Source organism: Malurus melanocephalus, unplaced genomic scaffold (genome assembly GCF_030028575.1).
Source record: "Malurus melanocephalus ecotype Western Australia unplaced genomic scaffold, MMel_1.1 scaffold_94, whole genome shotgun sequence".
NCBI lineage: Eukaryota > Metazoa > Chordata > Aves > Passeriformes > Maluridae > Malurus > Malurus melanocephalus.
This window is the reverse complement of record NW_026623326.1, coordinates 2028483-2043882: the sequence shown is the minus strand read 5'-3', so window position 1 is coordinate 2043882 and position 15400 is coordinate 2028483. Positions and strand designations below refer to the sequence as shown.

General features: G+C 40.2%; 1 protein-coding gene across 8 annotated transcripts in view; it reads right to left on the bottom strand.

Annotated features, from left to right (window-relative positions):
• Positions 1-15400, bottom strand: part of KALRN (kalirin RhoGEF kinase) — a 464979-nt gene that overhangs the window by 147229 nt on the left and 302350 nt on the right. For 7 of the 8 annotated variants that reach the window (XM_057368584.1, XM_057368576.1, XM_057368577.1 and 4 more), the window contains exons 14-17: positions 14665-14860; positions 8821-8987; positions 2874-2993; positions 78-296 (exon numbers count right to left, since the gene is read on the bottom strand). In XM_057368584.1, coding sequence (XP_057224567.1) covers positions 78-296; positions 2874-2993; positions 8821-8987; positions 14665-14860 — 702 coding nt within the window. The remainder of the gene's footprint in view (positions 1-77; positions 297-2873; positions 2994-8820; positions 8988-14664; positions 14861-15400) is intronic. The other variant, XM_057368578.1, reaches the window with a different exon arrangement.

Sequence of the window (15400 nt, the reverse complement as noted above, 5' to 3'; positions counted from 1 at the left end):
AATACTTGTCAAAGACAGAATTTTTACTGATTCACACTTGATTTGCTATGGCCCAGAAATGACAATGTCCAACTCACCTGCTCAGAGGTTTTATAAAAGGCCACTGAGGCATTGACRAGTTTGAGCCTATCCTCCATCTTCAGCATCAGCTGCTGCCAGTGCAGGGCCACCTTCTCGGCACATTCTCTGATGGCATCRGCATCATAATGTCCAGCCTGCAGCAACACTTCAGCCTTCTGCTGGACCTGCAGGGCACTCTGGTGTGTCTTCTGTAAGGAAGTGGCATGAAAGAGGGACTGTGTATGAGGGGAGGAAAGAGAGGTTGTACAGATGYGCCAGACGTATGGTAGAAAGGTGAAGCGAGGCGTGAGCATGGGGATGCGAGAGAGYGAAATATTTTCAGAGAGTTATCTTCTGTTAACAGTCACTTTATGCAATGCTTTTTAGTTTTCAGTTATTTACACACATTTGCAACATGTTATTAAAGCTTGGAACATGTAAGCACTGCTGAGATGGGATGGCTGCACTGGYCACCCCAGCACGGGGTGGGGTTCCCAGGGGTCCATCCTGACAGCCTGGTGCTCAGCTCTTGTGCTGAGCTCTCASCCAGCCTCAGTGCTGACTGCACCCCATCCAATCTGCAGACCCAAAAGAAACTCTAAACAGYTGGCAAACTGTGAGCCTAATCACCCTATTATGGCTCTTGCCAGGCAGTTGACCTGGCATCAGCAGCTTTACTTGTGCAGTTGTTCAAAACACCRACCCCAGAAGATATGAGGATGTCTTATTGAAGGGCATGGTACAGGTATCAGCCCTCTGTAATATGCATTTCTGAAAGTCAATTYACTCATACAGAAGATTAGACTTATGCCACTGCCTTTAAGGTCAGAGCTAGGGAGAGTCAAACCATTCCCTCCACCATTCCCCAATTTACTCAGCAGCCACTCCRCAGGTATGGCTGAGTTATCTGCCCCATTGCCCAGCCTACACCAGCCCCTCTCAGAGTTACCAGGTGGTGGCTATGCCTTCCTCTGTGAGCTGCTGAAATAGCCCCCATCCCTTCACAGCCTCCTGAGTAACTCTGTTCAGACATGTTTTAGTCCAGTATTCGATTTTAATCTTCTGAACAGAAGCCCTGAAATCTCTCAGACTCCCCTGTGCTATGTCCCATTTGTAACTGCTGCTGACAAATTCTCATGTGATAGCTTTATGATCTAAGCCATGAACCTGGAAAAAAGCTTGAAATCATCTGGTAATACACTGATGAATAATGTAATGTAGAGAAAGCTATTAGGAAACAAAAAGGATAAATACTTGGCAGAAACTTAGGAAGATGTTCAAGAACAACTGGTTAAATTTAATATCCAGCTGCTATACTGATGTTAGAATTGTAATACTTGTTTGAAATAGACTTTAAAGGATTTCAACTGAAAATCAATTCCACATCTAGCATGCTTWTAGAGAACAATCTGCTTTGTGTGCTTTGCTGGTCTCTTCCCCATACTGAGCTTAAATACTTTAAATATTTAATCTAGTGTTTTATCCTTCTGAAAACTTATTTTCCCCTCACTGTGGTGTAACCCTCTTCTCCCTCTGCGATTTGCATTTACCACCAATGCAAGCACTTCCCCAGTGTCAGAATCTGTGATAACTCAGCCAGTGGGTGTCTTGTTCCCCACTGCTGCCTGGTGGTGGCTGCCAAGATGTGGTCAGCACAGCTTGATACCAGCCAGCTCACACAGAATTGTTAAAAAACTTCTTCCTTTTCCTTCAGGAGCTGCAACAGCTGCTCCTTCCATACTCTGAGTGGAGCTGGTTCAAAATAAGTCATTAGCTGAGATTTAAACCCTGTATTTATTAGCATCACTATAATGCATATTGACTCCAAGTTCACCAGGAGACATCCCTGCCTCTTCCSCCCACCTCCCACCCCATTCAGGCATCTCTTCAATCTCCATACTTTCATAGTTTAAAGTTTGGTTTATTTTACAGGTATGCTGGGATTTTGCAGCTTGTTCTTTGSTCTGTAACAAGCTAACAGCATAAACTGGGAAGCAGACACACCTTTTCAGCTGGAACAGGACAAAGCAATGGCACATTTTCCYATCAACTGATGTGAGCACATCCTGTGAGTGCAGGGCTTGCTCACAACAACAGAGATACACAAAGCACTGAGCTTAACCAGGAATCTTSCACTCTACTCCTTGTACTCAGGGCAAACTTCAGCCCTGCTCTACCTTCTCATTCAAAGGAAAACTGCTCAGAGCAGGGGCTCTTCCTCCTGGCCCTGTGAGTCAGGCAAATGGGATGACTTACARTCAATTTTCAAGGGCCACCTCAAACTCCAGATCAAGAAGGAGCAAAAGCAGCTCAGGAGCCCATTTTTAAAAATTGCCCTCCTTGCCTTATCATCAAAATTATTTGAGGCTGWGGGGTTGAATGAGTTTTTTTTCTGCTGTTCATGAAAGGAAAGGTGAATGAAAAATGATTTAGTGTAAGAGCATTATACAGTAACAAAGTTATTCAAAAATGAATGCTGTGAAATGATGTGCAAACTSTGGATGTGGGAAGAAACTGACTTGACAAACTTTTTGAATTTTAATCTTCTTAATTTTTTATCAAAGAAATTATCAGGAGATGCATGAGTGTCATTTCATGAACAGAAAAGCTGATACCTGGCAGCAGAAGAATTAGCTGCGGGTGATAAATAATTTACTTATTAGCCTCTGGCTACATTATGAGTTTAACRATAAGTTGATTTTCTAAACCTTCCATTCCTCTCCTTCCTTCAAGAAAGGATTGATGCCCATGAAATAACCTTTTGTATGATGTTGACCTGGGAAGGAGAAGCAAATTTAACTTSTTGTTGTTACCTCTATTGCCAGCTGGAACTGCTCGTGCTCTCGCTGGAGCTGCTCGGCCTCTGAGAGAGAACTCGCGTTGACAAGGCTTGCATTCAGCATTGACTCCCCATTCCTGATCCAGCCAAGCACCTGCAAAGAGAGGATGTGATATGGAAAGGCTGCTTCAGCATCAGGGTTTATGCAGTCAACTATCAGAAAAAGCTTCAGCCTGGCTGAATGAATGCGGTCTTGAGCTGAATCTGTGAGGAGAAAGAAATCCTAGGATAAGGCCTTACTGACACACAGTTTTAGAGGGCAAAAATCTCACTGAAAAAGTTATTGCTTGAAGAATTAAACTACTTTTACATTTATATCCATTTACACAGATATTTGGAGAGCAAAGAGCACTCATTTCCAAGGTTTGATCACAAAGTGAATGGTCCCCTGTGCAAATACCCCAGAGCAAAACCACAAAGCATAATGAGGGAAATTTAAACATATTTTCAAATTTCCAGCTGGAATCATTGATGGTGCAACACCTTTCTGCTTCACTTGCCTGTGTTTCTTTCACACAAAAGTCTGAGCTTAGGGGTGAGGAAGGAGAAGACACAGTTGGTTTCATCTGGCATGGAGTTAAGATGCAGTTGGAGTTTCCACCTGCACACAGAGCTAGGAAAAAATGTCAAGTCTTGCATTTTGTATTTAATCAAGAGGCTTTACTTCAGAGATGTTCAAATTATTTGTAGACAAGCAATCCATGCTATAATGACTGCAGAATCAAATCCTAAATGTACATAATTAATCTATCAAGGTTTTACTCCCTCATTTAAGCAGCAACATTTTCTGCTATTTTAAGACTCGTGTTTGGGGAATTAGCACCCAGAACACAAGYGTAAGTTCTTCCCTCAAAGCCTATTTTCCACTTGTGAAGGTGTCAAATTAGTCCAGTAAAGCCAGAAAGTTGCTGARTCCAATTCACAGATGCACAGGAAACCCTGACTGCTCAATCACTGCCCTAAATTTAGCTCATGATTTCCAAAATTGTCTTTACTGCAATAGTCTACATAGCAATTTCCCTTTTGTACTATCATTTTCTCCAAGTGATCCATTAAATTGCCTGAAAGAAACAGGGATTTTCTGTTGTTTTATTTGTCATCCCTAGATCCCTACATGCATCACCCTAGTTAGTGCCATTCAGTTCCCYGTAGGGTAAGAAAATGAGTTTTCCCTAGGAGAAAAAAGTGAGACATCCATACATGTAGCTGACCCCAATTTGTAGAAAATTACATTCTGCTCAGTACAACAGTGTGGAAGATTTCATTTTGTTCATTTCTCTTTCATCAGCAGGTGTAATTGTTCCTGTGGGAAATGCATCACACATTTAAAGGAAAAGCAATCGAGTTATCATATGGCAATTGCATTGGCTGGCATTTTCTATAATCCATCAGACTTAAACCCTACATTATTACCAACCACATGGTACCAAATGCTGACATTAATCAAGGATCATTGTACCTGGGAAAGGCTTGAATTGAGGACACCATGAGGAAACAAAATGCTTTCACATTTTACATTCTCCAATACAGCCTGGCATGGACCAYTTGGAAAGTAGAAAACACAGAGCATGGATGCTAAAAATATAGCATTATTTTTCCTCTGTGAAACAGCTTTTATTTCAGCTTGATTTTTCAAAAATTGCCACAGACAGTCTGACACACATTTCACACAAATATCTAAGTCTCTAAATAATAAAACATCAGAAAAAAAAAAAATCTATGGAAACTCAGTCTTAAAACAAAGCAACTTSATTAGGAAGAGGGACCTCATAGCTAATCAGCCAGGTTTCCTCTAGTGTTAACAACACACATTCATCCCCCTGCACAAGTGTGATGCAGACTCATAAGCACCCAGAGGAAAGCAATTCAGCTCTGATGGACCCCATGTGCCAGCAATGCTGACAGCACTGCTCCTGACCAAGGCTGCTGTCACCCCTGAGCAGCTCCACTCTCTCCTTCCTCTCATTGTGGGGCTCCCACATTTCCCCTTCCAGGCCCTGGTAACACTAGCAAATGTTGCGTGGAAGAATTTAAATAGTGACCCCTTTCTACTTCCACAAGTCTGGCACTTAAATATCAGAGCCTCATTATTTATTTTCATGGTAATGTTTTTACTTGTGTGCGCTGTTTACATACAGTAAGGAGAAAAGAAACTTTGGTTGTGCAACTGAGTTTAAGTCTAAGCACAAAAACCAGTCACTTGCAGAGACATTCCTTGTGTCCCTGGTTTAAAATAGAGAACTGGCTGAAAGGGAGAATTTACATGTTTGTATCTGGTTTACAAGACCAGCTCACAAATTGACTCCTACTCATATACTGCTTAATACCTTTTCATTAAAATATATAAAGAACCTCCTAAAACAGCACCAAGACATTTCTGCAGTCATTTCCTGCATTAATAGATTCACCACTGTTCAGCAACGTGCAGGCAGGACAACCCTAAAAGATTGCTTTAAACAGAAACTTCCTACAAATTACACGTTTTATCTTTGTAGCTTATTTTAGCTTTGTAGAAGCAGTGATTAAATGATTCTGGAGTTCAATAAATCTTCAAAGACCTTCCTTTACAGCCTAACAATTTTTTATTTTTAATAACAGAGAAGATGAAACACTTTTACAGGATCTCTTGTAAAAGACACTTGTTACTGGAGAAGGGYTTCCCTGCAAGGCATGGGCTGTTTAACAGGGCAACCACCACACTCTGAAACAACTCCCACCTTTGACTCCAATTTGCTTTACAGAGGCCATGCTCCTGCACAGGGATTCTCTGTAATTAAATAATAGTACCAAATACTCCTAAAACTCATMATTTCTTCCCCTGGAACTCTGCTGTCTTCTCTGAACACAGAGTCAAACTCTACAGGAAAAATAAAGATTGAGGCACCCCTTGTGCAGCCACCCCTAAGAAATGAGAGCTCTGCCCCATGCAGTGCTTTTGTCCACTGTCAGAATGCCTTCCTTCGCATTTCTAAAAAAGACTTAAGGCCCTGCAATGGATACKTGTCCAGTCAGATGAGAAAATACTTTTAAGTTTAAAAGACAATACATTGTAAGTGAATCTTTTACACCTCCAGACACTTTGCATCTTCCTTGAAAAACTTTCACTAACACAGACTCAACCACCAGCAAGGGCAGCTCCTGGTAATTTTAGCCAAGTTTAAAACTGCATCAATTTTCCAGGAGCTATTTGACATTAAATTAAGAAAAAACAAATATATTCAGTGTCTCTCAAATGAATAATTCCCATCATCCCTTGGGCATATACATTTTGAAGCAAATCTAATGCCGAACAGCAAAAGTAGATGGATAACAAGCACATCAAAAGGATTAAATATACTTCAAAACAACCTGGAAAGCAACTATAGTGGGACACTGAGGATATCTTGAAGCAAATTAGGTCAAGTTCAACACTTATCAAAAAGAAAAAGCCCAAACTATACRAAGATAAATTAAGGGGCTGGGGAAGCCAAACAGCTGCAGGCACAGCATTAGAGTTTGTTTTTTTAAACTGATCTCCACAAATCTATTGTGCTATTACTTTCATGTACGCAATCCAAGTTCTGTAGTTTCTGTCAGCAATAAGTGGGATTCAAATGAGGGAAAATCAGGCTTGGGCAGGATCTTTCTTAATAACAAAGAGCTTGTGAATTACTGATCTTTACTATTTCCACTCTAAAGCAGTTCACAGAACATCTCATTTGGAATTGTTCCACTTTAATGGCCCCAAACTTCAATTCATTGTCTTGGCATTCAAACCCTTGGTGCATATGATATAAAACAGAAATCTCTGGTAAATGAAACATAAATAGATAGAGACAGTTAAAAGACTTTTTATTTCCATGAGCCAGTATATCAAAATGCAAACACATGTACATGTAGCAGCCTTGACCAATTTTACTCTGTCAGCAGAACTTAACACAGCTAGAGGAGGTGTCTTGCAACAACCACATCTCAACTCATTCACAAGAGAAAGAGCAATTTGGTAATGAGATCATCCATCATYTCAGATGCACTAAACTAAAGTGAAGGAAACCTGGACCAGACTGGAGATGAACTACAAGCCAAAATCAATATATTTCCCGATTTCACTAAATGGTTRGGAATATGACTCATTTACAGGAAACCAAACAGAGAGGACACAGAAATATTTTACCCTGCCTCTTTTTAAGGGAGACTGTTGCTGTGGTAATTTATAGGTTAACAAGCAAAGGAGGCCTCAGTACTCAGCTGAACAAATAAAATGTTTTTTCACTACTGGTTTGCTGAGAGGTCACATAATAACAAAGGCTCTGATGGTCCCAAGCTCTGCTAAGGAAATGCTAATTCAAGGCAGCTGTTCTTTCTCAGTAAGCATTAGATAGCCCAGTCCTATAACCATTTCCTTTGGGTAGATTTTGGCTGTAAAACAGTTAAGGACCAGCAGATATTTGTTAATAAGRCAAGGGCTGCACTGACACTGTAAGGCTGCAGGAGCAGCCACAGYGCTGACTGACTGCACTTCATCCAAGGCAAGTGGGCAACCTGCATCTTTAGCCTTTCTGMCACACATGGAACTCCTCTCTGTTTGCTGTCGTAAGTTAAAACGGCTGTACTTCATCATAAATCTATCACACACACACCTCCAAGCTTAGCTAAGCTGTGTATAAGAAACTTCAGGAATCTGCAGAAAAAAACTAGGACATACTCCACAGAGTGTTTCTGGGTTTTGCTTGGTTTGTTTTCTTTTTTTTTTTTCCACCCAGAAGAAAGTCAAAGCAGTTTACAGAGCTCTGGAACTTTGTGAGGAGTTGATCTTCAATAAATCACAAATGAAAATGACCACATTTTAAAAATAAAAAAAAAAATAGGAAAGTTTTAGGTAGAGTTGCAAAACATCCACATCAAAGTGGATTTTGAAAGAAAATGTAGGCACTGGTGTTGGTGCTGTCAGCTGAGTGTGAAGGATCTTTTCTTGCCAGCAATGATGAAACAATTCAGATAAATCATCACTCAGTTATTCTGTCTTCAAAAGTGAGTATTTATGATCCTATGTCCTGAGCATTCAGCATGTGTGTGTGTGTAAGTAAACAAATGAGCAAATCTTGTTCATGAACACCTTGCAGTATCTGAACACCYCTCCACCCACCTATTTGTAAAAGTAAAATGGAATACTGAATAATTCAGGTGTCTGGAAAAATATTCTTGGCTTTCCTGATGAAATCAAGACCATTCAATTAAAATCCAGACATACACTGGAGTGTGAAGCCACCCATGGGCAAGGAAGCAGGAAGTGTAATGTTATCCTGTGCAGCAACGGAAAACAAAGAAACATGAGGCATCCACATTAAATATTAGGGAAAACTAAGGGAGGCAGAACATGACTGCTAGGATGGAATATGAAAGAAAGGCAATACAATAATACTGAGATGTCTAAACAAGTCCTAGGATCTAGATACCACTGAGAGAATTTTTTCAATCATAAGATGTTAAGGATTTCCGCAGGTCAACAGATATATAAATGAAAAGGTAAAACTACCAAAATGTTTCTTAGTTCTCAGAGCTCAGTTTCCTTTGCTTTCAGCCTGTTCTTCACCTCAGCTTAAGTCTGGATCACAAATCAAATAATTATATTCCCAGAACACTTGGAGTTTGAGACCGCTTTGCCAGCTGAGAAGTTAWGGGGTCAGTTCTGCACAGAATTCCCACAACGAATCACAAACCCCAAAACATGCACACTTGGGGAAGCATAGACACTCCTTTCTTGCAAAGGGCCACTCTGTAACTTGTCAGCAAATCAAGCACTGTTAAGGCAGGGGGGATTTAGATTGCTCACCTAAAGGTTTGTCCCTCAGCAGACYCTGGCTCAGCAGTTTGAATGTGTGCAATGGCTGAAAACCCCAAAACCCCCTTAAGCCCCTCACGTGTGGTTAAAAATCTCTCACCTGCTTGACCTCGGCCTGGAGGTGCCGGAGCTGCAGGCACTGCTCTAACCTCTTGTGAGTTTGGTCAGCATTAAGCTCCAGCTCGTGTTGCTTCTCATGAAGGAATTCCAGCAGCTCTTGAACCTGAGTCGCAAGATCAATGTCTTTTTCGCAGATCAGCTCGATGCCTGTAACAAGCACAGAGAAATTGAAATTTCAATTTTGCATAAATGTAAGCTTCAAATTTTTTTGCCACCTAACACATGGATTTGCAACTCTTCGAGTAATTCTTTCTCACATGTAATATTTGGCTTTCCCAGCTTCCTACTCTTCATCACCACATTTTKCTACAGATTGGGAATTCTCTGGTGATCATTGCTCAACTGAATCATCAACATCTGGCCAGTAGGACATGAGTTAAACCACAGTGTTGCTCAAAAACTTGCATGAACATAAAATTGAAAAAAGACAGAAAAAAATTTTTCTTTTTTAGGGTAAGTCATAGACATAATTTAGAAATGCATGTTTAAAAAAAAAATCTAAAGGAGAAAACAAATGGGGAAGAAAATACAAAAGTGAAATCCAGGAAGTAAACTCTAGCCACCAGATGTACAGTAGTGCTWCAAGTGCAGGGAACTCCACAGGGAAAACTTCTTTCCATCTGGATGCTTGTGAGAATCATTAACAATGAATTAGTTTAAATCAGACTTTAGYTCATTCAGAATTATTCCACGGATAGACTTTCATCCAATCCCCACGTATCAGAGAGAAAAGGTGTCTTAGTAGCACAGCCCCCTCCCTTGCATCCTATGTCAAATTGATAAACGCCTCAAAGGCCTGGTCTGATTTCATAGCTGGCCCTGACTTGATCAGGAGATTGAAATAAAAACTTCCTGAGGCTCTTTGTATCTCCTGAATGTTTTTCTGACACTGGGAGCCTTGTGTGTGGTGGTTACATGAGACAGCGTGAGCTTCACACCTTCCTTGCAGCTGACACCGGACTGTGGTTCACTGCCAGCACAAGGGGGAGGTTTGGCCTGGAGGAAATGTGCTGTCACCCCACGTTACTGCAGTCCCCAGGATTATAAACTAATAAAGATCTCTTCCCTTATTAAAGTCTACTGGAATTTTGCCACYGGCCCCAAAGCAGGAAGGATAAGGAAGCTAATATAAAAATAATGTGATTGCAGTAATGCTGAGAAAACACTGCACTTTCCTTCAAAGCCATTTGATTTCAAGGAATAATAGAACATTAAAAATAATGTAAAAATATTAATTAGAATAGTTGCTGAAACTATTAATTAATTATTAATATTAATAGAAGTTATTAATTAGAAGTTGCTGAAAAAAGACTTGGATGCTATTTWAAAAACCCATTTAGAAAGTTGTCTTTACCTCTCCCTTTATCCTCCTCAGAGACTCATGACTTTCATTCAGCAGTATSTACACAGGACAGCACACAAAATAAATATGACCTTATTACTAACCCTATCCCCTTTTCCGGGTTCTTGGTTTTGTCAAAAAAAGCACATGGGAATGCAAATGATTGGCTTATTCCCCTTCCCAGCCAAAACAAAACAGTTCCTTCATTACCAAATAAAGTGGAATGGCCCCTGGCTTCCCATTTAAAACTGGAAATTTAATATATGTTTCTATTCTTGGGAGTGAAGTTCCTTTCAATTGCCAGACACCAGGCATTGTTGCTGCAATTAGCCTGCATATGGTTCTGTATCCCGAGGACATGATGGCTTTTTGTATGCTTGACTTCCCCGCACCTATTGGATATTAAATGCACAGCTTTCCCTCCTGCACACTCAGCTGGTGCRGCTCTGATCATGCAAACTCATCAGCAGCAACCAGGGAACTGCCTGGGATGCCATCCAAGGGCACCGTGTGCTCCCCATGATGAATGATCTGCCCTTTCCTGCTTGTCATATGTCACGCAGATTTATTCTGCAGCGCTTTTTCTTCTCAAGTATTGGTTGGCAAAATGGAAAGTCCTGTTTCCAGGATAATTCCATACATATTATCTTTACATTGTGTTTTGACAGCTAGAAAAGCACAGCTGACTTTCTGAGAAAATGAACTCAGTTGCCATTTTCTTCTAATGTCTCAAACTGTGCAGCAGATGTCAAGTGAATGATATTRAACTGAAAATGTTTCTAAAGAATCCTACAGGAAAGAGTACTGAGCCACACTGGCATCCTRCAAAACATCCATTAGTGACACCTGAACTGTTTGCCATGTGAGATACAATTCAGTCTAGACAAGGGGTAGTGCACTGTAACCTGTACAAAACTATCCTGGAACTGCTTTAAACCCACTTTAGACTGAAATATTAGGAGCCTCTGAACACAGAGTTTATATTCTCTTCTTTGCAATATAAATCACAGTTATAATTAACTACAAAGGACAACACAAACCAAGTGAAATAGATTTCTGCTTCCCTTCTAAGCAGTGCAACACTTGGAAAAGAGGTGRACAATGCTAGCTTGATGATCAAGAAGGAAAAAGGACTTTAAATTTTACATATATCAGGTAGGTACTGAATAAATGTCCCCAGCTTCAGCTCTACAGTGTATTTCAGGTTTGACTTGGAACCAATTTGTCTAACAGAAAAAGGGAGCTCTAAAAACCTTAAGAGACTCCCAACATTACAACAATTATACTGACAATGGGCCTCATTACAACAATTATACTGACAATGCAAATGGACTATAATAATCAAATAAATTTGTGCAATCARTTAACCAGCTATTGAAGTGTARCTGCTTTTAATACCTAAAATCAGACTAAYGAAGGTGCATATGCTAATAAAYKACCTGAGYACRYCATCTCCACAGCTTGGATCCAAGTGCTAAATCACTCCTGAMTAATTACCTAAACTTTCCATGGAAAATGCATTTCTCAGAAACATCCAAGTTGTCACTTTTGGAAACAGCCCCTTCAACATATCAAGTTAGGCACAAAAAAAAAAAAAAAAAAAAAAAAAAAAAAAAAAAAAAATCAATAACCATTTCTGAGAGTATTTACCCACATATTTAGCTTTGCCATCAGCCATAGAGCTACAATCAAACAGGAAAAATAGCAGATAGGTTCCCTGAAATAAAAAGTCCTTGCTCATTAAAAACTCCACTCCTGTTGGGAATACTGYTATAATATTCTCTACATGCAAATATGGCTTTGATTGACACAGATTTTAGTGACGATTTGCAAGKACTGCAAAATTTCAGGAAACGCAAACTGACTTCCAGATCTTACCTACTCCCTGACAAAACCAAACATTCCTTTAAAAACTAATTAKTCTGATGGTGAAAACAGGCTAACCCAGGCTCACTCAGACGTGCTGGAGTTGTAGAAGGAATCACAGGTACATAATCCTGAGCTGTATGGAACTTTGCAAATTGTGGACTTGCACAGATGCCCTCAATATCCACAGAGTCTGACCTGGCACATCACAGAACCACTGGATTTATTGTACCAACATGGGAATATTCACAGGGATTTCCAGACATTCTACAGACTGGTAAGGGTCAGTGCTCCAAGTCTGCATCAGATAYGCAAAAATAATGGGTGAATGTCTAAAATCTTCTTTTTCTATCTCCAGAAGACTTCCTAGTGAAAAAGACATCAGAAATGGAAACACCTGGATGTAATTTCATCTGACAGATTTGCTCACTTAAAGACCTCCAAGCCAAACGATGGAGTGATCAAAATCAAGTCAGTTCCTGTGTGGCATGTTGAAAAGAATAAAGCTCAAAGAGAGTTATAGAAAAGGGAAGAAACTTGGTCAATTAAGGGTGGCTGTTTGGGTAGAATGGCTCTGAAAATCACTTTTTTTTTGGCTTTATCTTCTGCAGCTACAGCTGAGTTTTGATTGTAGCAGTGGTGACAGTGTACAATAGGAAGCAGCAATAGCAGCTGATTTCCCAGAACCCCTGCAAGTTTTCAGCTCTGGCAATTAGGAATAATCATCCCTTACTCTATGCACTGAACAGCTATGACAAAGGATTCAGGAAGAGGGAGTAAAATTAAATCCCTTTTTTTATGATGTATAACTGTCCTTTATTGAAGTAAGAAGCAGTAGGTTCCCAAGGGCTTTCTCCCTTATTTTTCCATTCTCCCAGCATTTAGCATTCCATGCATAGCAGCCATGGCCATTACCTTTGATTAACTACAGTTACTCTTCATCCCCATGGGACTTCTGCTCCCCTGCTTTTGGGAGCAGTGGATTTTTATTGGGTAGGCTTCATAGAAAGGGATCTTAGATAATCTTACAAAAACATTTTAAAAGTCAATTCATTGAGTTGCTAACCTTCTGTCAGCAATCCAAAAGAAGTTGTTTCTAACTTCTTGACAAACACAGAATTTATTTATTTTTTTTATTTTTTGAAAGTCAGTCACTGAGGCTCCTGACTGTGCTCTGYTCTGGATCATATTCTTTACCTCCCATGGATTCCTACCCATGATTCTTTCAGGATGAAAAAAACAAACAGAAGAGTACAAACTTCTTAACCAATGTATTAGAAGAAGTTTTCTAACTCAGAAAGCAGGGAGGCTGAAGCACAGGGCCAGGCATTGCGTGGGCAGATCTCAGAGAGGCTCACAGAATGCACCAAATTATCACGCTCACAACACACTCTTGAAGCAGTCCTCAAGCCTCTGYTGAGTGCAGCCTGCCAAATCAGTCTGGATACTGCCAGATTGTTTTGAAGGCAAATGCCTAGATGTAAAATATCTTCCAAAGAATACAACCATAAAATCCTTTTTATTTCAAATGAGGGAAAGAACAGGAACTGCTCTTATACTGCACTCTTTCCAAACATTTTAGAAGGACAAAGCACTTCACAAGTAATATTCACTTCTGAGCTTTATGCAGTGATTAATCTGAATTATGGTATTTCCTYTCCAAACGCAAAATGCAAGGATACAAAAATCCTGATTCTTAGGATATATCAGAAACAGGATCTTACGCTGAGAAGCAGAGTAAAATCAGACAGATTCCCTATCCAAATGAATCAAGACTTTCATTTAAGAGCACATCTCAAAGGGCTTTTTTACACAAAGTTGCTACCTTTAACTTTAAAGTGCACTTGGAAAAGGAGACTTCCAGTATAGCTCATCATATTCCCTTGTCACACAAAACAATTCCAAGCAGAACTGGCTGGAAATGAGAGTTCCATTTCATGACTGATTTCAAGGCTCTCATACTTGGATTCTCTCCCAGAGGACTCTTAGATAACTAGATTCTTTCTCCCCTTACTCCTCTSTCTCTTTCCCTGGGGATGTTTGCACCCTGAAATGGGGCCCAAGGAAAAGGTACTTGAGGCTGCAGAGAGTGAAGCCAGCACATCTGGGCACTTTGACTCTCACTAAAGCCTTTTTGCAGTAAGATTCACAACCTTACGAGTCTAGAGTGACTAGAATTCCTCCAGACCTGAGGTCTGACTGCCCAGTTCAAAGATCTGTAACTCATGACTACAGTGGAGTCTGAGCTGGAACAAGGACAAGGAGCTTGTCTTGCCCTCCCCTCTCCATCCAATTTAGAGTCAATCACAAACTCCACCCTGCAGCTGTGARACTTTCTGAATGGAACTTGAAAGCMARCTTCATTTTCCTSAATGAGTTTCAGTCTCATAGAAACAGCAGGTTTTTATATAAAATCCTGAATCAAAATTCCCAAAACTTGTGGAACAGTTCTGGGAGCAGGGAGACAGATATTGCGTATAATTATATTAAAAGTTGATTTACTTGTTATGTACTGCAGTATTTTTGCTTGATACCTATGAGGGGATCTTGAGTGTTTCCTTGTTTTGTCCTGAGGTTTTTTTCTGTGTAAAATAGAGATCAAATTGTTCTGCTCACCTGAAGCCTGGACCTCCATGATGTATTGGTGCAAGTCCTGCCCTTGCTGGATGACTTCAAAGGTCATGTTGTTCATGGCCAATTTCCGCTCCGTGTGACGCTGCAATCGCTGCTCTGCCAGAGTGAGATCCTCAGTATTGAAATCATTCATTTGCCTCAGCAGATCTTCATTCCAGGCATCCAACTCTGCTGTAACCTTCATGGGCAGAAGACAACACTGTATTCACTCAGGATCAATTAAATATTTTAATCTCAAACAATGTTTAAATCACAAAATACTTCACATTTTAACTCTGATCCAGAAACCTTCAAACCACAGCCTCAGTACACTCCAGATCCTGCCCACTTAATGGTCACACTTTACATTTTTCTTAGGTGAGGATCCATGAAAAGATTATCAGTCCAGCAAGAATTCTGYCACCTTCCTTTTCCCTTACACATCCCTAAGGACACTGGAAGAGAAGACCCACTGTATTCTCATTGATGGTAGAGAAAATGTTTTTTAATATAATCAAATTAAGTGAAAAAATAAAGCTTCCAGAATTACAAAACACCCTAYAACCACACAATCCCAAAATGTCCTGAATGTTTTTAAAATCATTTTGCAACACACTACATATCACAGATGTAATGCACGACACAAAAACATCACACTCAAGGTTTAGGTGAATCACCTGCAGATTCACAAATGRTACCTGGCTGTAATGAAAGACCTGCTTGTAACTCCTGGGAACGT